This window comes from Anser brachyrhynchus (genome assembly GCF_964034855.1).
Source record: "Anser brachyrhynchus genome assembly, chromosome: 1".
Lineage (NCBI taxonomy): Eukaryota > Metazoa > Chordata > Aves > Anseriformes > Anatidae > Anser > Anser brachyrhynchus.
This window is the reverse complement of record NC_137694.1, coordinates 155,023,252-155,045,595: the sequence shown is the minus strand read 5'-3', so window position 1 is coordinate 155,045,595 and position 22,344 is coordinate 155,023,252. Positions and strand designations below refer to the sequence as shown.

Sequence of the window (22,344 nt, the reverse complement as noted above, 5' to 3'; positions counted from 1 at the left end):
TTTTTTCCAGCTGTAAACACACTAACTAGGAGGAAAAAAAGAATACTGTGCTTAGTGTTGTGGAGAAGGCCTTGACTTTGAAGAAAAAAAAAAAAAAGGGAAAAAAAAAAGAAAAAGTCAGGTACAGAAAATTTCACAGGAAACTTCAATGAAATCCAAAATACTGTTCATTGTAAATTACTGAATGATGGTATTTTATATATTACTTAAAAGATACTTGTTGATGGCAGTGATGCAAATTGCATACTATTTTGTATTCTAATCCCATGCTGGTATGCTAGTGAGCTCATTGGTGTTGTGAAGAATCTTTGTACGTAAACCAGCTTTCCTGCAAAGTGCCTGTTTGTTCTTAAAAAAAAAAAAAAAAAAAAAAAGATAGGAATGGGCCTCGTTTTCCTGCTTGCACTTTACAAAAGAGCTGCAAGAGATTCCACGACTGACCTGTGGATTTTCCCCTCTCCATAGCAGAGGCAGCGAGGTTTGGGCACTCCACAAGATCCAGCGTGTTCTCTGACCCTTTGCAGCAGAGATCGTCTGGCTCCCAAGCGGGTCACTGTGGAAACTGAAACCAGAGAAGGGAAGGCAACTAATGGATAGCAGCTCCCAAGCGCTAGAAGAGACCAGTGCAGAATGCTTGGTAACGTCAGCGTTGAGTACAGATGCTGGCATGGGGGAGATTCTCCTCCTATTTCTCCCATCCCTTTTCTCTTAAGCCAGTTCCAGGGGAAGGAGTGGGAATGGCAGCTTGTCGGGGGAACGTTATGGCATGTGGTTTAGGAATGTTTATTGCCTACTGCTGTACGTGGGAGGGAGAGGAAAGGACAATCAACGTACGGACTGATCAGGTGAAAGGGGAATGCAATGTTATTGATGCAGGAGAAGAGAGAGAGAATAGTCTGTGCATTTCTGGGGGTCAGAGAATCTGTGGAAGTGAAAAGTTACAAGAAAATCAGTGTGACACATTGAGACATCCAAAGACAAGTACTGTTACTTCTAGCTGGAACCCTTAGATACAGTGTTGTCCTGGAGGTCCATTCCTCTTCTTTAGATTAAGGGGCTGGCCAGGGAGATGGTGATGGCAAGATGGCCATCATCTTCCTCTTAAGATTTTCAGAAGTCCATGCAGTACAAAATTTAGTTTGTTTGAACTAATAATTTTTCAGTAGGATACTACCATATATAATCTTTTTTTTTTTTTTTTCTTATTTTCCCTCTTTATTCTGGTCTATGAGTTTTGTGAGCTCAAGATTTTAAAACTGGGGAGAATTACTATTTTACTTGAAATACATGTTCAACTCCAAGAGTCAGTGGTGTACTGGTTCTGTATGAGAATTTTATGTGGATGTTTGGGTATTAGAATAATAATAATAAAATTAAAAAGCCTTTCTTTTTGCTGAAGAGATTGTACTTTGTCTGCACATAGACTTCTCTGAAGTGAAACAAAACGCAGGCTTTGAAAGACAACTAAACAGTTGAATGTTGAAGGATTTAGGGAATATTATGACAACTTTTGGAATTGCAAACATGGAGGCTAGCTGAGTGGTAATTGTGAACTTTGAAAAGTTTGTGTTGAAAGTGTTTTTTCATAGTTGAGCATTACCACAGATTTGAACATTGTTTTGAATAGAAGCATAAGTTTTTCAAAACACAGCACAGGTTAATACTATTTTTTTTTTGGTTAAAGAAATTGATAGGGATGCCTCAAAAGTTCATAGCATTTATTCTTATTCAGTATTTAAAATGCTTGGAGATCATTTATTTTTGCTATTTTTTTTTTTAAAGAGAAACCTCTAGTACCGTACTCTATGTGTAGTTTTTGTAATCAGAAAGTATGCAGTTCTTTCTGTTCCACTCAGCACAATTGGAAATTATCAGCAAGTTAAGTCTATTCAACTGCTTATCTACAGAGAGGCATGTAGGACTCCAATTAAGTTTACATGGATAAATGCAGATTTGTGTTTGCAAATGTCAAGATGACAGAAGCTTAATGCTGTAAAAAGGCTAATCGACGCTGAATATGTTTAGTGTCAGTAAATATTTATAGTGAAAACATGGCTTGTGGTTTTGTGCCTTAGCATTCCAGGTTTGTTCAGGCTTTTAGTGAGTAAAAATAATAGTCTGTTCATAAACCGGCTATAAAACTTGTGTTTTCTATAAAACTAATTTTATTGTCTTTTTCATCGTTCTGTTTTTTTGGAAACCAGGATAGGGGCTAGGCAGCATTTTGTAAGTTGATTAAAAAATCAGGTAAATTTACCAAGATTTTAAGGTAGATGTAGACCAGAGAATGTACAAGATAAGAGGCAGTATGTGAAGGAATTTCTTCCAAATATTTTATTTTTTTAATGAGGACTTCTTCAAAACAGTGCTTACTAATCAGCCCTGCTGAAAGATGTGAATATTTAATATGTTCATGTATTCATTAGGCAATAACTACAGTTTTACTAGAAAGTTGATTGAACATCAGGATTACATATATGTTTATATATAAGATTTGAAAATATATACATTTCTTATTTCATTAGATCTCCAGACGTTAAGTGTTAGTCCTCTCTCTTTTACAAGTGTGTTATGGAAAATAGTGTGTCAAAATTGAAATCCATGAAGTACATCCTAAACTGAGCTTCTGCTGATGTAATATAGTATGAAGAGCACAGCTGAGTGAAAGAAGAGAAAAGAGGCACAAGGAACATTGATTATTATTTTTTATTATATTTCGACTTAGAGAGAAGAAGAATATTACTGCAACTGCAGTTCTGCATCAGTCTTAACGGTGTAAAAGAATGATGCTGAAGTGAAATTTTGTTTTCTGGAGGGGAAATAAATTGATATGGTTTTGGATTTTGTTTGTTGGAAATGTCATGGCTTGTCAGGTTAACAAATGTGATTTTGTTCTTGGCAGACTGCAGACCCGGACAAGAAAAAGAAAAATCCCCTGAAAACCACTGCAACATAAATATAATATACTTCAGTTTAGTGTGTAACTTCGCATGAAATAAGCACTGCCTGTTAGCCTCCGTTTGATCCTGTGAGAGTGTGGGGCTAATGTCTGGCCAGTGTTTTGGAAGCAGCAGGTAGTCAGGAGCGAGCTGCTGTAGGGGTCCATATTTCTGTAGCCTAGCAGTTACTCGCACACAGATGGAGACCTTATGAACTTTGACAGAGGTCATGCTAAATTGTAAATCTAAAACTTCTAGACTTCTGAAGGATTACACTGGTGCATTATTATTATTATTAATTATTTTTTTTGAGCATATGATTAGGAACACCACTAAAGATAGTAACTCTGTTTTGAGAAGTAGATCAACCATGCAGTCATTATTCATATACTGATCACGGGGATCAATAAAGATAGCCTTTCGTGATGCTTTATATGGAAACTGCATATTATAATTCTAATTTACATGTGTAGAACACATTATATTGCTTCCCAGACACCTAGGCTTGTCTGCTCTTTTGAACTCAGTAAGGGAATTTTAGAGTTTTAAAACATTTCAGAAGTTTCTGGTTTTTCTGGTGCAAATGATTTGAAAGTAATTAAGATACTCAGTGGTTTTTTGATTTCAGGTCTTTTGGGGCAGTCAGTTGAGACACCAAGCTCTCTGTCATCTGTCATCAGCCATCATCTCACCAGGGATCTTATAGCTGTTTAGGAAAGAAAAACATGAGATGATCTGGTTACACACTGTAATGCGTTTAAACCCTGCATTCAGTCAAAGTCAGGGAGCATTGAAGAACCCCTCTTTTGTCTTCTAATTACAGTCCCAAAGCTGTACTTAATAGATGAAAATGTCCGATACTTCAACTTACTATGCAAATGGAAAAATCTGGGGGGAGGGATCAATACATTCATGTATTACTAGTTCTATTTTGTAGCAGCCAAAGAACTTTTTTTTTTCCAAGTTATAGTCATTTGGCATTTAAAAATAAATATTTTTTTTTAGCAGAGATACAAAGTGAGTTTCATTCTGTGTTTATGAAATCAAGGTCCATGAATGACTGCCTGGGTCAGAAGCAGCAAGGAGGCTCTTTTAATCAAATGGTCGAATTTTCATCTTGTCATCATTGAACTGGTTGCGTAATGTGCTTCTTTAATGGCTCATGAACTAGTCTTTAAAGCTATGACTTCATGATTCAGTGAGGCTGACTCTCATTCCATGTGTTGAAAGTGGTTTCAGTAATGGCCACACAGAGAGCTTGAAAATTCACACCAGCAGCAGACTGTAGGGGGAAAAAGCTTTAAAACAGTTTGAACTGATCTGCACATAAAATAACAAGAATGTTATTCATACTTCTAAACTGGAAAAACACAAAGAGAAAAGAAGTAGAAGCATAAAAGAATCTCCTTCTGTTGCCCCAGCAATTCACGGTCACTGTACTGCTAGTGTCTTTGTGTTAGTGATATCTGTTTCAATAGGGAAAAAAAAATCCAAATAGCTTAACTTGCAGTTGAGAGTAACCAATAGGTTTCTTTGTTTTATATGTTCCACGGGAATCTTTTATGACAGAGAAATTATGAAAACTCTACAAAATCTGTATAGTGATATAGTGTATATGTACACACACATACTTACTACTACTGTATATAGTGTATATATATAAAAATTGTGTGTGTGTGTATATATATGTATATATTTGTGATAAAACTTCTTACCATCTCTCGTTACCATGACTGAGGAATTACTGTGACATGTATCTTCCACAGCAGTGCACGTATGTAAAGTGGCAGGTTAACAAGATAGGCTGGGATTTGTTGGAATTGTGCTGATATGCATGGTCATGACACATCTGTCGTTTCAGTGAGATGACCAAAAGTCTCTTGGTTGTGCATGCTGTCATTGACTTAACTAGGTGTTTGAACCAGGCTTGGCGAGGTGAAAATTCTTCCTCTTAATTACTTCATAATTAATCTGAGTGTTTAAGGAGGATATCTTGAAGCAGGAGTGGAGAAAACTGGTAAATCTGCTTTGATTACATCAGTACTCTGGTTTCTAAGTTATGAACAAATATTCTGTGTAATTGAGAGCATGTATTTTTAGAAGTTGTTTTCTACTGTAATTCAATTAATAATTTCACCTGATTTTTGTATTGGTGTTTTGTTTTCAGGTGTGACTCACAATATCTCTTTACTGCGAGAAGTGATCATCCATCCACGCTTTGTTCGAGGAGACATTAGCACTAAATTTCTTCCTGAAGTCTATCCTGATGGATTTAAAGGTTTGTTCCTCTTTGGAATGTTTCTTTTTTTTTTTTTTTTTTCTTGAGAGGTGTTGTTTCTGGTTATTATTCCTTTTATATTTATAGACTGTCATGTTCTCCAATCAGTCTTTACATTTTTTGGATGTATCCGTGTAGACACAATTTTTTAATAATACATGATTGAACCAGTTACTTTCTTCACTTTCAACAAGACAAAATATATATTTCTAGTAACAAAATAGTAAATGAAATACAACCAAAGTCAAGCAAAACAATTTGTAGGTGATATGAAATATGTAAAATAAACATCAGTTCAACTCTACCATGCTGTTGTGCTTCATTACAGACAGTGCTCCTACTGTTAACTGGAGATGAGATTTCTCTTTACCCACCATTATTGCTTCTCCAGTTGGTCTGCACAGCATCTTCAGAGGCACCTTTTGGCACCCTTTGTGTTCACTGCAGCATTGTGTGGAGGATGTAGGCATTCTGTTAGAGTGTTCCAGTAAGCTGGTCTTAATACTCATTATGCACAGTAGTGGGCATTACCTGAAATTATTGTCACTCATAAGCTAGGTTAACGTGAACACAAATGCAAATATTTCTTTACAACATCCCAAATGACAAATTGCAGAAGTGTGTAACAACCGTTAGTAGAGGAATGTAAGTAATTGAATAGATTGGTTTCCTTTCACAAGGATCAAAATTTTAAAGGTTGTCTTCTCTCTCAGCCAATCTGCTGTAGATCCTTTCTTTACCCATGTGGACAGACTCAGTCTTTCTACAGGCCTTATACCTCAGCTGACCTTCATGAGGCAGAAGCTCTACATATATATACATGTATATATATATATATAAAAATATGTATAAAAGTTCCAGGTTTTTTAGCTCATCTTTCGTGGGTGTTTTTATGAATCTTGCGGAGATTCCTTTGTCTCCCAGTCATTATTAACCCAATGTGGCAAAATCCTGGTCCCACTTGGAGACCACACTGGCACTTGGCAGTCACCAGAAATGACTGGCACCTCACGAAATGTAATCTCATTAAGAGCAGAACAGATTTTTCTTACCCCAGGACTCAGTGTGTGAGTTTGGTGCAGAGTACTCCCCCACAGAAGTACTTTATATCATTGTGTAGTTGGCAGCTTTATTTGATGCAGTCCTACAAGTGGGATTAATGCATCCAGCTTGTTCTTGGCTCCTGACTGAGGCAAAGGAATAGGAGTTAGTCACCTTGGGTGGCAGTAAGCTTGGGATGGTTGAAGCTCAAATGTTCTTTGTCTTCTTTGCTAAGGTACTTAATCTTCAGGTCACTGAGCTGGCTTTCATCCATCATAGACTTGAGGGTACTCTGATCTGCTATGAAGGCTCACTGCTGCTGATTAGCAGGTCTGTCTCCCTTCCCTTCCCTGACACTTTTATATGGAATCCCATGTCCCATCTCTTTGATGGTTCTGGGACTTTTCAGTCCTTTTCCTGAGTGGATTCAGTTCCCTAAACCACCAGAACACTGCGTTTTTATTGTTGCTGCCTTTGTTGCAGTAGTTTTTTGAGAGTTATTGGGTTGGCTTAGCTCATGGAGGAGTCTGGTGTACTTAGGTAGATGTACAGAGTGAGTGACAGGCTAGAATGGGGAGAAGGGAATGGAGGAGAAAGGAAAGGTTGCAAACTATTAGGTGGGTTTATTCCATGTTGTGAAAAGGCAGACTCACCTGACACGCAACTGGGAATGATGAAAACAGAAACCATTCTGCCCTTACTTGTGCTAATACATTTGGGGTCCTTGGTCACTTCTTAGAAGATGGGACACGTTTTGCTGATGCAGTTGGTCTTGCTCTATATTTTTGACTCCAGAAAGGAACCTTTATCTCTTGTTTTTTATTAAAAAAAAAAATCATATTGCAATGTTAAGCTTTATATAGTCAGTTAATTACTTGTTGGTCCACAAGTTGGAGGGTGACAAATTTGGGGTCATATGACTTGAACTGTGTATGCGTATATTTGTGTGCACATACTCATGCAAATGACTGATTAATGTTGCAGTCTTGAATTAAAAGATAATGTGGTATTAACAGATTCTTAAAGATAAGCTTTTGCTGGAGACACTGGAAAACATGAGAAGAGATGCCATGACAGTTCCCAATAGGAACTAATGAATGTTGTGAAATGATTAGACTTTGTTCATGCAGAATGAAAAGTCTCACTCCTCTCCTTCTGTGCCTCAAATACAGGCATACATTAGCATTTGTAATGATAATAATGATTTCTGCATTTTATTTACAAAGCATTTCTATTTCAAATCAAGAATACACATTCAAGAATACCGATTCAAACCTCAATGAAGTAATTGAGAGCCCTTTTAATAATGTAGTTCACACTGGGTCAGACCCCTCTGGCTTGAAAAATTATCAGTCATTTGAATTAGAGGATAGTTTCTTAAGTACCTATTGAAAAATATTTCTGCAGATATAAAGACTCTAATGGAAATTGTTGAAGGCAAGCTAGAGTGGTGGGAAGATGATGCATAAAAGCTCAGCAAGAGAAACAAAGGAAAACTAGCTTACACAATGCAAGTGCTATATTCACTTCGCCAACCTTTTTATATAAATACCCAGGGTAAACTTTGCTACGAAAATTTGAAAATTAAGTAGCTTCTTATATTATAATATGGTTTATTTAAAAAAAGGGAGGCAAAAAACCCCATAGCTTTAAAAAAAGATATAATCCGTAAAATTAAAACAAAGTGTAGCCAAAGTGAATTTGGAAATACCTAGAAATTTGTGCTGCTGATCAGAGTAGAAACCCATACCAGAAATGTTTTAAATTTGGAAAACTTAAAAATAATTAAAAAAAAAATTCAGTGAAGACCCATGCTATATTAATGCTTGAGCACAATCCAGTGTGTTTCATTTCTAAACTGCACAGTTGCCACTGTAGGTCTGCGCTGATGTTAAGTAATGAATGTTAGTTGTTTTCTTTCTCTTGACTGCATAAGGATTGGCCCATTCCCTTAAGTGCATTTTTCTTCAACTCAGAAAATTAACTTCTGTGATTTCCACTTCAAATTACATCTAGAACTGTAACAGTTATTTTCATGTTAGGGCTTAACTTTTTTTTTTCCTTCTTTAAATAAACACTCATTAACGAAAACAAATTTATTTCAAGTAATTTAAAAATGTTGTTGTGCTGAAACTAGCCTTGCTCAGGGTATGATTAGCGTGGGAAGACAGCTGCTGTCCAGAATGCTGGCTGGCTGGTAGGTCAGCTGGCGTGGGTTATTGCTCTGTGCACACATGTATGTTTTGGGAGGAGTTGCAGATCTGACGGTGGGTACAGCAACATCGGTTGGGTTAGGTGTGACACGAATATGCCTGTCTTAGTGTGGTCTCCAAGCACTTTGAAATGAAAATGTTTGCCAAGCATGCAGGAGTAGTCCATACTCCTAGAGTACTGTCAAAGAAGCTGTCTCAAATACTTTATCAATCCCTTTGGGAAAGACATCCAGCGCAAGTGGGAAATGGGGGAATTTTCCAAGAGATTATCGCAAAACCCATACCAGAACACGGGAAACAAAAGGAAGAGCCCTTTATCTTCCCATCTTGTTACATGTTTGTCTCATTTGGTGGAGAAGAAGAGCAGAATTTCTGATGGATGTTCCTTTGTTATCTGATTCTAATACAGTAGGGGGAAAAAAAGTAAGGTTCTCTCTCTCTCTCTCTCCTGTAATCGTGTATTGGCTTTAGAGTGTGTGTGAGGTAAAGGCATTTATATATGTTGTGTTTGTTATAATTATATGGGTTGGAGGAAACGATTATTCCACTTTACTCAGCACTTGTTAAACCACCTCTGGGATATTTTGTCCAGTTTTACCCCTCTCACATCTGTAAGAAAAACGTCAATAAACCTGAGTTTGGTGGAGAGCCATGAGGAGACTGATGAGGAGAGGCTAGGAGAACCAGGTTTATTTAAACTGGAAACAAGAAAGCTTAGGGTGAACCTAATGGCAGCCTTCTGGTATCTCTGAGGGGCTTCCTGAGGCAATGGAACTGGACTCTTCAGTGAGGTGCACAACAGCAGAGTGAGAGTCAGTGGTCATAAATTGAAGCGTGGGAGGTTCCACCTGGATATAAGGAAACAAAAATTCATTCTAAGGATAAGTACATGTTGGGATGACTTGCCCAGAAAGGTTGTGGAATCTCCGTCCTTGGAGATTTTCAAGACTTGATTGCACAAACCTCTGAGCAACCTGGTCTGAATCTGATGTTGAGAGTGCATGGTCGGAAGACAGAAGAGTGAGGATAGTTGCTGTTAATTCTATGTACGTTCTCCACACTAGAACTGAATCTTTGTCTCCATTTTGTGAAGCTACTGGATTATAAAATTTGTGTCAACAGATAGCGTAGTTGACTTTCTTCTCTATGCCAGATGAAGTCATGAACTTTTATTGCTTTGTCAGTAATAACTTTGTACTTCAAAATAATATGCTCTAGCAATCCTTTCTATATGTTCTAGCAATCTGTCCAGCAAAGGGTCACCACCAGCTCTGTGAGAGACATACTTCTCAATTCTGAATGTTTTGGGATTGCATATGCTGACAATGTTGTCTGTATTTTTCCATGACCACTTTTGGGTGGAACAAAACTCATCTTGATTTCTGAAGAAATCAAAACCTCTGACAACATCCAGCTTTGTTTTCTGCCTCAGCCTACTTGGTATACATTTATTTGTAACTTCAAAATCCACTGGGGAGAAACGGAAGCCAAAACTGAACCTAAATGTGATACCAGCACTGCCTACGTTGGCGTGGATCTGAATTGTGCATTGTACTTTCTATCTTAGCCATTTTGCTTTTAATTTTTATTCTTCTCTACCAGAAAAGTCACTTTTCAACTATTAAGTAACAGGCCTGGGTACATAACCAGGGCTTTGTGGGTTTTTTTGCCTTTTTTTTTTCTGTAATTGATAGGAGAAAACACATTTCTAGGACAAAATGCAAATGAGACTGTTATGGGAAAAATGACCTTTTATGTAATTTAATTTGAAGTTGGTTATGTAAAGTAATTGCATGAGCCTCTTTGACTCAGCTTGGGGGATACTGTGATAATATTGATTTAAGCAATCATAACATCAGGGAAATGAGAGAGAAATACTTTTTCCCTGTCTTCTTTCCGATCAGTGTTCTGCTGTTTAGTAATAATAGATGCATATGATCTAGTTTTCAGTAATAGGAACAACAGTGCTTCCATTCCTTTAATTGTGGCTTAGTTTTATAGCCATTAATTGTGTTTTATGTTGACATTATATAATTCAGCTCAGTGATACCGAGAGTGCAGAAGTATATCCCAGGTTGTGGAGAGAGATCTGGGAGCTGATTTACATCTTATGGTAGAGATGAAATCTCCGTACAGCCCAGGAGTCCCGTATGCAGTGAGGAGGGTAGGAAAGGGCCGTGGTAGAACTTCCCATATTGGGATGGGGAGCCTTTGCTCCATACTCATTTTGCTTCCAATCAAGGCAGCTCTTGGAAAAATGCCTCAGAAGTACCTTTGTAACTTTTCAGATCGGTCTTCTGCATAGTGAACGTGAAAGGCTGTGTTATTATGTCTTTATTCGTGGTGAATATTAACTTCTATTTCAAGACATCCAATTGAAGTCCTGAGGGCTAGCTTGTAAGGTAAAATAATACTTGAGGTGAAACAAAGGTATCGCTATCTGGAACACTGGTGTATTTCCAGATATAGTAATGTAATAAATAATTTAAGTTCAAAACCGTTTAAAATCCTACTAAGCATAGCAAGAGCAAAAGGTAGTGGGAATGAGGCTGGTGTTCAGAAAACTGAGGTAGTACTGACAACAGAATTTCTTGTGTAGTAATGGCAAATTGCCATCCGTAGGAAGCAGCCTTTAATCAAATTTCTGAGGTATGTCTCCAAAGTTATGCTAAGGACATTCTGTGGTAGGATTGTATTTTCACCACCAAAGAGCCAAAGACCAAAACCGAATTTTAACAGTTTGAATTATCTCCCAGACTTGGGAAAATCAATACAGCTTGCCCACATCGGACACCACAGTGATGACTGTCTTTCCGCTTGCCAAGTATGTGCCACAACTAATGCAGATTGTGACAAACAGAGAAAGCAGATAAACATTTTTTTCACATCAGTGATAATGAAGAGGTGAATGTAGTTCTTGATCAGTTGTTAACCTGTTTCAAATTATTGACATCTGTTCGCTGTTTGGAGTTTGATTTTTATTGAAGATACAAGAAGAAAATAGTTTTTGCAGCACAACAAGTGCAAAAGCAGTTATTGATTTCATCCAAGATGAAGTCGTGCAATGAAACCCTCACATTGGGATTTCTCTAATTTTACCTTGTTCTTGTGTCTGAGTTGATGCTACCAGTGTTTCTTGGAGCAGATGAGAACATATGGTTTTGGTCACACAGACTTTTCATGGGCATAGGCATGATGACAGAAAAGCAAAGGTGTATAAATATATATATATATATAATAAAAATACCGATTTTAGAAATACAGCCTTCTGGAAAAATAATCTCAGCTTCTTCTCTGTGTGCAAACTACTGGGAAAACTGGAAAACTGGCACACCTCAGAGCCAGATAGTGGATGCTTATTGCATTGTGTAGTTGTATAGGGCTTATGTGCATGTATGTATATACATATACACACATAAATGGTACAGAAGTTCAGTGTTTTTTGACTTTCACTTTGCAATTAATTTTTCTAGTAACTGGCAGAGGAAAGATCAAGTTTGTTTCTCAAGCCAGTTCCTCAGCCTTTCACGATTTTTCTTTCTGCATGTGTGTGTTAGTGAAGACAGTTTCCATTTCAAGGCAGATAGAAAATAATAAACACTGAGCAAAGGGAGTTGCATTAATCTTTAGCCAGAATATGTTACTATGGGCTAAATTAAAAATAAATAGATGCAGATTTGCTGACTCTCATTATTTCTAAATATACATTTTTTTGGCCTGTGACAGCTCCTTTGTACTGCTAACTGGAACTGTAATGAGGGTGTTTCCATCATCTTAGCTTGATTGCGTTGCCAAGGTAAACTCTAAGCAGCATCTTTACCTATCCATAATTAATGTGACCAGTCAAATGATGACGAGTCCTGTGCAGAAGACATCCTGTTTTGAAACTGCTCTTGCACTTGTTACTGTAAAGTCTGTTCTGATTGTTTTCAGAGGTCTCCGTTCTGTATTTTATTGAGGATTGTGCTAGCCTTATGTTGCTGATAGATATTGTCACTCCCTAATAACCAGCACCAGGGAATGTGAGTTAACATTACCTGCAGTAGAGCTGAGGTGATGGGAGTGTAGGGATGGAGAGGGGAATTGTCTCTGCTGCATAACTGGAAGCAAACGTGCTTCACTGGGCAGAGCTGCTTAGGCAGGTAGAGCCTTCTGAACCCCGTCCCCACCTCCTTCCCCAGCCTTTAATGTGAAGTCTGTACTTGACATAGATGGTGGCATTTGCTGTGATATCTATACATGAAGGTCTACTGAGGCAGACAGCAGCTGCATGAAGCACTTTGAGAGCTCTGTTGTAACGGAGTTCAGCTACATCTTTCAGTCTTACCGTCATCTTTTTTTATTTTTTATTTTTAACTTGAATTATTGCATTATCCTCCTCCCTGGCTTTTGAAACACCCGTGGCTTTCATCTGTGCAAAATTCATCTCCTGAGAATAGTTTGCTGCTTTTTCTCCATGACAATTCCTCTCTGCACTTCTTGCCCTCTTCTGTGCCAACTTTAACTTCCCGTCACCCCCATATGGGCTGGTTACTTTACTTGCTCTTTGACTTCCTCTCACATCAGTTCTGACTGCCTTTCTTCTCTGGTGACACCAATCTTGTCCACCTATTTGCCAGCTTCTCATACCAAATCTGTATTTCACAGTCTCAGACCTAAACACGGGAAGGACAAAGTTCTGGCACTGTGTTCTCTCTTTTTATCTGGATGACCAAATTTCAACTTGACTTTCTCTGTCTGCAACAAGACCAGGATAGGAAAAAAAACCCCACAACCTTCCAGTCACTTTGGTTCATACCTTTGTGTCCAAACCTTCATTAGCTCGCCTGCCTCTAAATTTCAGGCTACTTTGAGCTGTTTTCTGCTTATGAAGTGCCAAGTATGCCGTTAGTCACAAAATAATGGTGACACAAATGACACTAAAGGACAATTAGTTTCATCCACATTTATTTCTGGAGTTGTCATTATCCCTTTTGCTTGGAAAATCTGTATCCTCGGTAGGGTAAGGTACTGAGAAAGAATGCTGTATATTTTGAATAAGTTCTAATGTACAGATGGATTCCTTACCAGCATGAGGCACAATATGTCAACCAGTGACATTTCAGTAATGAAAACAAGATGCTGCAGCGTCGTTCAATTTTTTTTCTTTCAGTTGTCAAATTGTTTTCAACAGAGATACCCGTGTTAGCAGTAGGGCTGATCTGTATGAAAACATACAATTTAAACTTTGAAACTCAGAGCGTCTGCTATGCTGAGCCTCATCTTAATTTAGGGGAAAAATGTAGGTTTAATCTGTAAGGACTGAATAGTGTCTTCTCTGCTAGTTGTTACTTTTTGTGTCTGTGTCTGTGCTGGTCTGTGGTATCTAACGTGTGTTTTTTTAACTGATTTTTGAAAACTAGGGCACAAGTTGACAGATCTTGAAAGAAGGGAACTTCTGGCAACAGCAGCTTCTTTATATGTGGCTGAACAACTGAGATCACAGCGATTTCTAGGGACTCAAAGGTAAGTTTGTTTCTAGGAACTCAGATGTGCTGATGCGTTTTGTTAATGACATCTTCTTATGCACGAGAGAGACACTGGTGAGAAACTGCATGGTTTCTTAATATAGTCTGTTTTTTCTAAATTCAAATGAGCTGGTGCTTACATTTCCCTACTTGCACAAGTCACACACGATTATTTTTATTCTACATATTAGCAAGCTAATAGGCACAAAAATGTGTTACAAGCCAGTACAGTAATTAATGCACATCAGGAGTTTCATTAATGCAAAATGTTGCTACATTAGTAACTAACCACAAATTGAGCATCACAAATTTCCCATGTGTCCATTTGAAGCGATCTAAGCACTTTGGGATAATATGAATATTCAGCTACAGAGCTTTAAAATATTGTGGATTCATGAGTAATTTGCTACCTTGATGAAGAAGCTTAATAATTTAGGGTCTAATTCTGAAAACACTTTCTGACTTGTAAACGCTGGAGTAGTCAGCACCTTGCTGTTGTTTCCCTGCTTCTTCATTCTTTTGGTTTTTCATTCATTTGGATAGCAGCAGTTAGTAACCTGTATAGTAGTGTTATTTGGCAAGCCATTGCAGTAGTGTCTGTCAAAGTAGTAATTCAGTTCTTTGGCTTTTTGGAACAGTATGCTTTTCTCCTAGGATGCTTCTAGCTTTCATCGTAGTCTTGCCCATCATTGTAAGCTGAAGCCTTTGTCAGTGTCTTGAGACCTTCTATTACAACAATGCAATTTATTAATCTCATTTGGGTAGCTGGTGTTTCCAACAATTGTGTATAGCAAATGTGAACTTCAAAATGCTTCTTGGTTTCTTAAGTTAAATTCTTTAATATAGTTGCATGTGTATGTCTGTGAGAGATACAGACAGACAGAGTCAGAATGCAGGACAGACATTATTCACATTCCATGCCAGTGGTTTGACAGTGTATTCTATTACTGATTTTACAGTGGTCAGGAATAAATGAAATGTGGTTTCAAGAAGTCTTTATTTTTATTTGTACCCACAAAGATAAATAGTACCATATGGTGTTAAAAAAAAAAAAAAGACACTTAGAGCAAGCATAACAGCTTTGTAATACATAGCATATGTAGGGCTAGGTCATTGCTTGCCTTGTGCGCCTATAGGGGAAAGTTAAGCGCCTTCTTACTTCATTCCACAAGTTGTATCCTCCATAGCAAATGGCATAAGGAGAACAACAGATACGCTAAGGCCACTGTTCCTCAGCTAAAAAGTGAAAGAGGGAAAATGAAGAGGAGCTTCGACTGTAGTTTTTACTGGTCAGCATAGGAAGTTAAGTAGTCTATTAGTGCTACAGACGAGTAAAGGATTCATTCCTACTTAATTTTAAGTTGACTTTAATTGATTTTAATTGTTGACTGAAATAGTGATTCTCAAACCACTGTTGTATTCCTTGCTCTGATTTGGGATTTTTTTTTGCTGATAAAATCTTCTTACTTGATAATGAGAAAAGGAGTCCAATTTTTGAAGAATCTTTTAATGTTTTATTTCTAGTGCAAAATTTTTCTTTTATTACTAGGTGTCTATGTATCTTAATAGAAAAGACACTCAACTACTTAAATCATACTGTCAAATACGTAAACAAAATACTTCATTGAGCAATCAGGCACACACGTTCTTCTCATTTTGCGACATATCAGGCAAACAAATACTCTCCTGCTCTGAAGACAAAGTAGCTTCCTATTGAAGTCCTTGTAAACTAACTCCCACACATGGATTTCTCTAGCATGAACAGAGAAGGCAGCGGAGTCTGACCACGTGAAGTTTTTCCTTGATAAGACTGGATTAAGATCCGCTTTTTCAGGTTTCAAATGGTGGAGCTAACAAATCTTTTCAATAGAGGGGATATCGCTTTCTCTTGCCATGACAGGTACCTATGTTCAGCTCGGTTTCCTCAGGATGGTCTTTTCTGTCTGTTGTGGTACATGCAGATCTGGAAGGAATCCTTCAGAAGCTGAGTCTTAGAATTTTCTCGAAGTGGGGGCTGTGTGTGATTCTTAGTGGATAGGTCATTGTTTCAATCCACATACATTGTTAGGTCTACTTGTTCTAAAGACCGTAAAGCTGCTTGTCTGAGGCCAAATAAGGACAAGGTAATGCGGAAAATGCTTACTGGTAAGTAACATCTGAAGAAAATAAAAACCAATAACGATCCTCTTTCCTTCAAATCATGCAGCTCCTTCAGAGACAAGTCAAAGAAACAAAAGCAGAGTGAGGTCAAAGGATTGTGCAGTTTCCTGGACAGTACTCTCCACTCCTTAGAGCAGCTAGTGGACTCCCTCTAGAGGGGACTGAATACTGTGGAGCATGTAAGTTACTGCAGCCCCATCAAGGATCCCTCATGGCATGTCCTTAACGTAGCCAAGCTGTGTCTGACTTATTTTTGAAGGTGTGCCATGTCATGGGTATTTTTTAGGAGCAGGATTGTGGCCATAAAAAGCACATCTTTATTGGTGCGTCTGCAATCTGTTTGAAAAATTTTAATAAATAAAAAGTGTATAGTAGGAAACTGTCCTACTGGCAACAAATCAAAAAAGCCAGTTGTAATCTTGGATGCAGTTCACCGTGGGAGAATTGGATGTTTGGAGTCTGTGTGAATTTTAAATCCATGTTGGAGAATGTAAGTGAATTTAGACTGCGTATTCCAAAATTGATCCATAACATTCTCCTGACAGTTTGGAAAACTACACAAACATGTTGATGATCATCTTCAAAGTTTCAGCGCCCCGGCATTTTTTTTCTTTTGCATACACTGAAAGCAATCATGAGGAATTTTTGTGCTAGGAATTACACTGAACATTACTATTTTGAAATCATGCATTATTTCTTCTGAACTTGGCACAGCTACCAGATAGACAGTTTTCTGCTGAATTTGAGTTATATGATTATCTTTTGGTTTTCATTTGTGGCTTTTTTTTTCCCTTTTGGGAGCCATATGTGTAGTATGCATTCTTTTACAACTGCAGGGGTATTTAGAGTTCCCTTTTTTCCCCGTGATTTATTCAGCCCAAGCTCAGGATTGTTATTCTAGTCAGATGGATAGACAGAACCACGCTTGGCAGTCTTCACAGAAACTCCACCTTTCGCTAGCAGGTCTACTGAGACTGTACTCAGACGAAATGGAGCTGAGCCAGATTATGGATTCACTGTCCCAGCCTGCTCCTCTGCTTCGCAAGGAATTGGACAATTCCTTGGGTGTCTTGAATCATCAAGTGTAAGGTTCTTACTAGAATGCACTCGGATTGGTAAGCTTTTGCCTCATTAAGATCAAACACGAACTTTGTTCCACTGGTTTCAATTAGGTGTGACCTCTGTAATGGGATTCTTTGTTGGAGCAGTTTGTGTGGCATTGAGGTTAATGCAGGCCTTGAGCGAGCACCAGTTTGCCTTTCCTGTGTTGGAGTGAATGGCATTATAATTTGGGTGGAGCACCCACAGGTGAGTTTCCACTGTCTGCATTCCTATGTGCCCCTGGCCTCGCCAATGGTCTTGTAGGATTAATTTGCCAAACCTTCGCTAGAACAGCTGCTGGGGACCTGCGCGTGCTCATATTTACAGAAATTCAGACACTTACTTTTGTTATGCAATATGATATTTAGAGCATTTTCTGTGTCTCCCCCACAGTTTAACTGCTTGTTATTTAACTGTTTTCCTTGGGAAATGGGTTGTTGAGCATTTGGTTTTGTTTTGTATTTGGAAGATAATTAGCTAATGAAAGTGCTTGGTATTTTGTGAGCCAGATACTACAAATGTGAATATTTCACTGTGATATCCAGATAATAGGGGCACATGTTTCCTCCAGGAAACAGCTATGAATGATTGATGATTATTTCATTGTTCAGATTTCAGTTACTTTACCAAGGACTTTTCCTACTTGTTCCATAGTCCAGTTTATTGTGAAGCTGGTGCCACCCACAGCTGCTGAACAGATTTACAGCATCTAGTAAAATCCCAAGGTCTTCTAGACAGAACTTGATCTTGTTTCAAGTGGAAACATATTTTGGCTGAAGTGGATCCAGCTTATTTTGTGTCTGTTTGATGTAGTTAGCCTTTGAGACCAAAAATGATGTTGTACAGTTGAATCTTCACATTTTGGCTTCAGACTTGTTTTCATTAGTGGGTTGGGAGGGGAATAGGAGAGTGACTCTCCAGGTGTGGCTACATCATGCTATCTCATGGGTCTACTAATGTGATGTTTATACTTCTAAACCCAATTGCCTGCAGCACTTCCTATGTGTTGCTTGTGTTGGCAGCTAAGTGTATTTTCCTAATTTTTCTATGGGTTTTACCCTTTCATCATTTATGACTTGGAAAAAAACAGTGAGGCTGCATGCCCACATTACCTGATACTACATGCAAAAAGACGGTAACACATTGGGAAATGTTTTACATTGCTAGAAAATAACTAAAGGGTTTTCTTGCTCGCCTGTTTAGCAAAGACTGAGACTGGGGAGCCTTGAGTTAAACTCCTAACTGTTCTTGTGGGGCCTTAGAGAAGGCAGCTGGATTGAGCCTCAGTTTACCAAAAGACAAAATGGCCTTAATGCTTTACTGCATTATTGGGGTCTTGTAAATATTTATTTATCAACATCTGTAAAGTATGAATGGACGATATTTTCCAAGCATAAAGGAATACTTTCACAGGAACAGTAAGTATATTTGTATAGTGAGAAACTGTAGTTAAAATACAAGTAAAATTTTGTTTTAATCCAAAAATGCTGGTTTGTCTTTTCATTGGCTGTTCACCAATTCTGACTGGTGAACAGCAAGAACAGAAACAGTTACGTTTAGCATTTTATTTCATGAGCTTTTGTAGGTTTGTGTCTAGGTTGATTTGATACAAATATATTGATGTAAATCCTCATCTGTGCATAGTAATGATGGTTCAGATACCTGCTTTTACTTGCCATTTTATGGTTAGGGCAGCTAGTGAGCTGTTTGGAGAGCAGTGGAGCCCAGGACCCCTCTCATGCTTGCTTTCACATAGGCTACACCTATTATCCTGCTGGAGCCTGGGACGCAGCCAGCTCTTTGCCAGCCTAGGGTTTCCCCATATGGAAGAATGGTCAGCTGCTCGATAGGAGAGCTTTCTGGCTCTCCGGCACTGCTGGAGCAGCACAATATAAGGTTATGTTACGTTGATGATGTCAGGAAAATTTACTAGAGTCATCCAAACCGGCCACTTGGAAGGAGGGTGAGTTGCAGCACAGGCACCACTGAATTGTATCAGTTACACTACGTGATTTTCCCCCCCCCCCTAGAACCGCAGTAATAACATGAACAGTTATTGCAAGTACAGCTAAATATTTATACTTTGCATTACCCTACAAATACTCTCTTGTGTGATATAAAGCTAAAATGCTTTGTTTTCATTTGGTAAGGATGACTAAGTCCAACCCAATTGTGGCTTTCCTTCATTCCCTTACTTTGGAGTTACGCAGTCATGCTTAGCTCATGAAAATAACACTGTCTTATCCTTACTCTTCTGGTCCCCTGGTTAACAAGTCAGGCATTCTTTTCATGATTTACTGCTATGCCTTTGAAAACCCTCAATATACTTATGTAACTACTACAGCTTCAAACCGTTATTCCACTGTGTATTTTTTTGTTCCCTGTATACTAGCAAGGTACGAAGAACCTATTCTGTGTGTGTGAGAGATCCTTGTTTGTAATGGCATCTTCAGGTTGTCACACCCCTACCTTTTCCCTTCAGGTGTTACTTAATGTTATTCTTTTGGTCTCTCAGTAATAATATAGTATTTTTTTTTTCTTTGTAATCTTGCTTAATCACTGCTAAACCCACTGCCCTATATAGTATTCTGTCTGTCTTTAAAATCTGGTATTATTTACCTTCTACATTGTTCATTTGCGTTACAGAAAGAGGATTACATGTGTTAGAGACAAACAATTAGATGAACAAATATATCAAGCAAATATATCAAGCAGGTGTTTTTAGCCAGTGGAAATGAACTTTTATGTAAAATGTAAAAGTTGGCATGAGTGAAATTCAGCATAAATGGAGCATTTATGACCACTACAGAAGGTATGTATCTTTTTTTTTCTTTGGATTAAATTAATGACATCAGAATTGATAGTGTAAGTAATATCAGGTATTTATAAAGTAGTTTGAAAGCAGAGCTATTGCTCTGTGTGAACATATATTCCAGAAACAGAATGGTCTGTTTTGGGAGCTTTTCATAGCTTATTATCCATATTTCATTTATGGGGAAAAAAAGGTGTTCTGGGCACCCAGCAATTCATGCTTGCTCAATCTTTAGAGTCGATAATCATTATGAAATAATTATGAAGATAATAATTATGAAGTTTGGACCTCACTGAACATCTTCTGGGAAGATGTTCAGGCAGCAGGCAGCACACATTTTGCTTAGGTGATTGTTGGTGGGACGGTCCGTCACCGAAGTAAATGGACCTGGCTAAGTCCCCATGTTTATTGTGATTTATTTTCACCATGTCTACAGGGAAAACAGCAGCTACTACAGGAGTGTTATAACTTTTGTGGCTACCACTCAGTTAATGTTGAAACTTGAACGTATGTGACATGGCCCTTTCCTCATCCATGGTTTGCTTACGACTTCTTTCCAAGACCCTCACTATACCACAAGATCTCTTGGTCTTACCTTTACTCTGATCCCTTTTTTAAGCCTAACAATTCTTTCCTTTCATGCAGGCTTACACCTCCTAAACTCATTCCTTAATATTTGTGTAAAAAGTGTATACACGAAGCTGTAGAACTAACAAGTTGCGTGCTAATCACCACATGCTCCCCAGTCATTTTACGGCTGTTTTGAGCATAGTTTTTTTCTCTCCATCTGCATGTTTTATTTGGAGTTTCTAAGGGCAGAAATGAAATTGTGTTGGAGTTTTGTATGTAAGGGCAAAGGTTTTCTTCACTTTGGGGGACTCTAAGCTAGTGAATGTATGTGTAACTGTGTTCTCATATGAGAACTGCTATTTGTGTTTCTTTCCTAGGTTTAATAACGTAAAAAAGATAAGCACAAACATCAGGACCTTGCCTTGTTAAGTTCCTTGGAGCATTGGCTGTGTCCTGCTGTTTGTTTGTGTAGTGTATAGCATATTCTGGATGCTGTTGCCGTAGAAATTTTATCAAGAAAATAATATGGGAAGAAAAAGTCTCTCTCATTCAATATTGTCTGCATACTTTTACATGTGTGTGTCTTGATTTGTCCATTCTTTAGCATGCTTGCTTCATTCATGATTCACAAAGGCTGTAGTTAAATATGAGATATTGATTGAAGGGATAGATAATTCATTTATACCTTTGTTATTGAGTATTACAATTTTCAACCATTTCTTTTTCCTTTGATTTAACTGCGAAAGTGGGATGGGACACAGAATGGCCTCATTATTGCAGGAGTATTTCTCTGTTCCCTGCAATGATTCCAAAAGCTCTTGCACACTTCATCAGTATTATTGTAATTCTTTGGCTGCAGGATATTTGGCAGCTGTTGCACCCCACTGGCAAATCCTATTCAGACTTCACTTCCATTCACCATTGCCATTGGAGAATTGATTTCTCTCTCCTCTGCTCTAACCTTTCCCAATTCATTTTGGATTGTTCAATGTGAAACATTTTAATTTCATATCATACAGCCATTCAGCTCACAATCCTTTTTTAACCTGTCACCAGGGTAACAGCATAGCATGCTTTCTTTAGGCAATCAAGTTTTTATTTCACATGCTTAATGTTGCATTAAATGTTTGCATTTTGTTTAACCCTCTTAAATACTTTGAACTGTGGATATATTTTGTAGGGTAATGAAGTCTCTGATTTCAGTGTCAAGTCTTCATAGAAATTGCCTTATTTAAAATAAAAAAATAAAAGAGCAGAAGATGAATACAGTAATGAGAAGATTATTAGTCAAATCCCAAATGGATGAACGAGACAAGCATCTGTAGGATGGCAAAAATATTTTTCTTCTGGAAAACCTTCCAGAAGCTTATAGTATGATCTTTAGACCTGCGCTTTAGGATTACTCTTACCTGTAAGTGCTTGTAGTCAAATTAATGCAAATATGGGATTAACTATGCAATAACATGACTTTAAGAAGTGAAATGTCTGGCCTATACCTGTCAGTCTGCTTGAAACTGTTTGCCAGGTATGTGTAATAGAACTGCAATAGCAAGTGAACCGCTATTACTGACTGAATAGCAAGTGATTTATTGCATAAAAATTAGAATTTAATGGGATGATGCAATTGATAAAAATACAAAACGCATGTTTATGGCATTAACAACGGGCTATATCCATTTTATTGGAAATGAGAATAATAATGGATTTGGAGTACTTCACTGTA

The 22,344-nt window shown here is 37.9% G+C and overlaps 1 protein-coding gene across 4 annotated transcripts in view; it reads left to right on the top strand.

Moving 5' to 3' along the window:
• The window catches only part of PCCA (propionyl-CoA carboxylase subunit alpha), a 285,019-nt gene that overhangs the window by 137,504 nt on the left and 125,171 nt on the right, over positions 1-22,344 (top strand). For all 4 annotated transcript variants that reach the window (XM_080575923.1, XM_080575924.1, XM_080575925.1 and 1 more), the window contains exons 17-18: positions 5,107-5,217; positions 13,874-13,976. In XM_080575923.1, the coding sequence (XP_080432049.1) occupies positions 5,107-5,217; positions 13,874-13,976 (214 nt within the window). The remainder of the gene's footprint in view (positions 1-5,106; positions 5,218-13,873; positions 13,977-22,344) is intronic.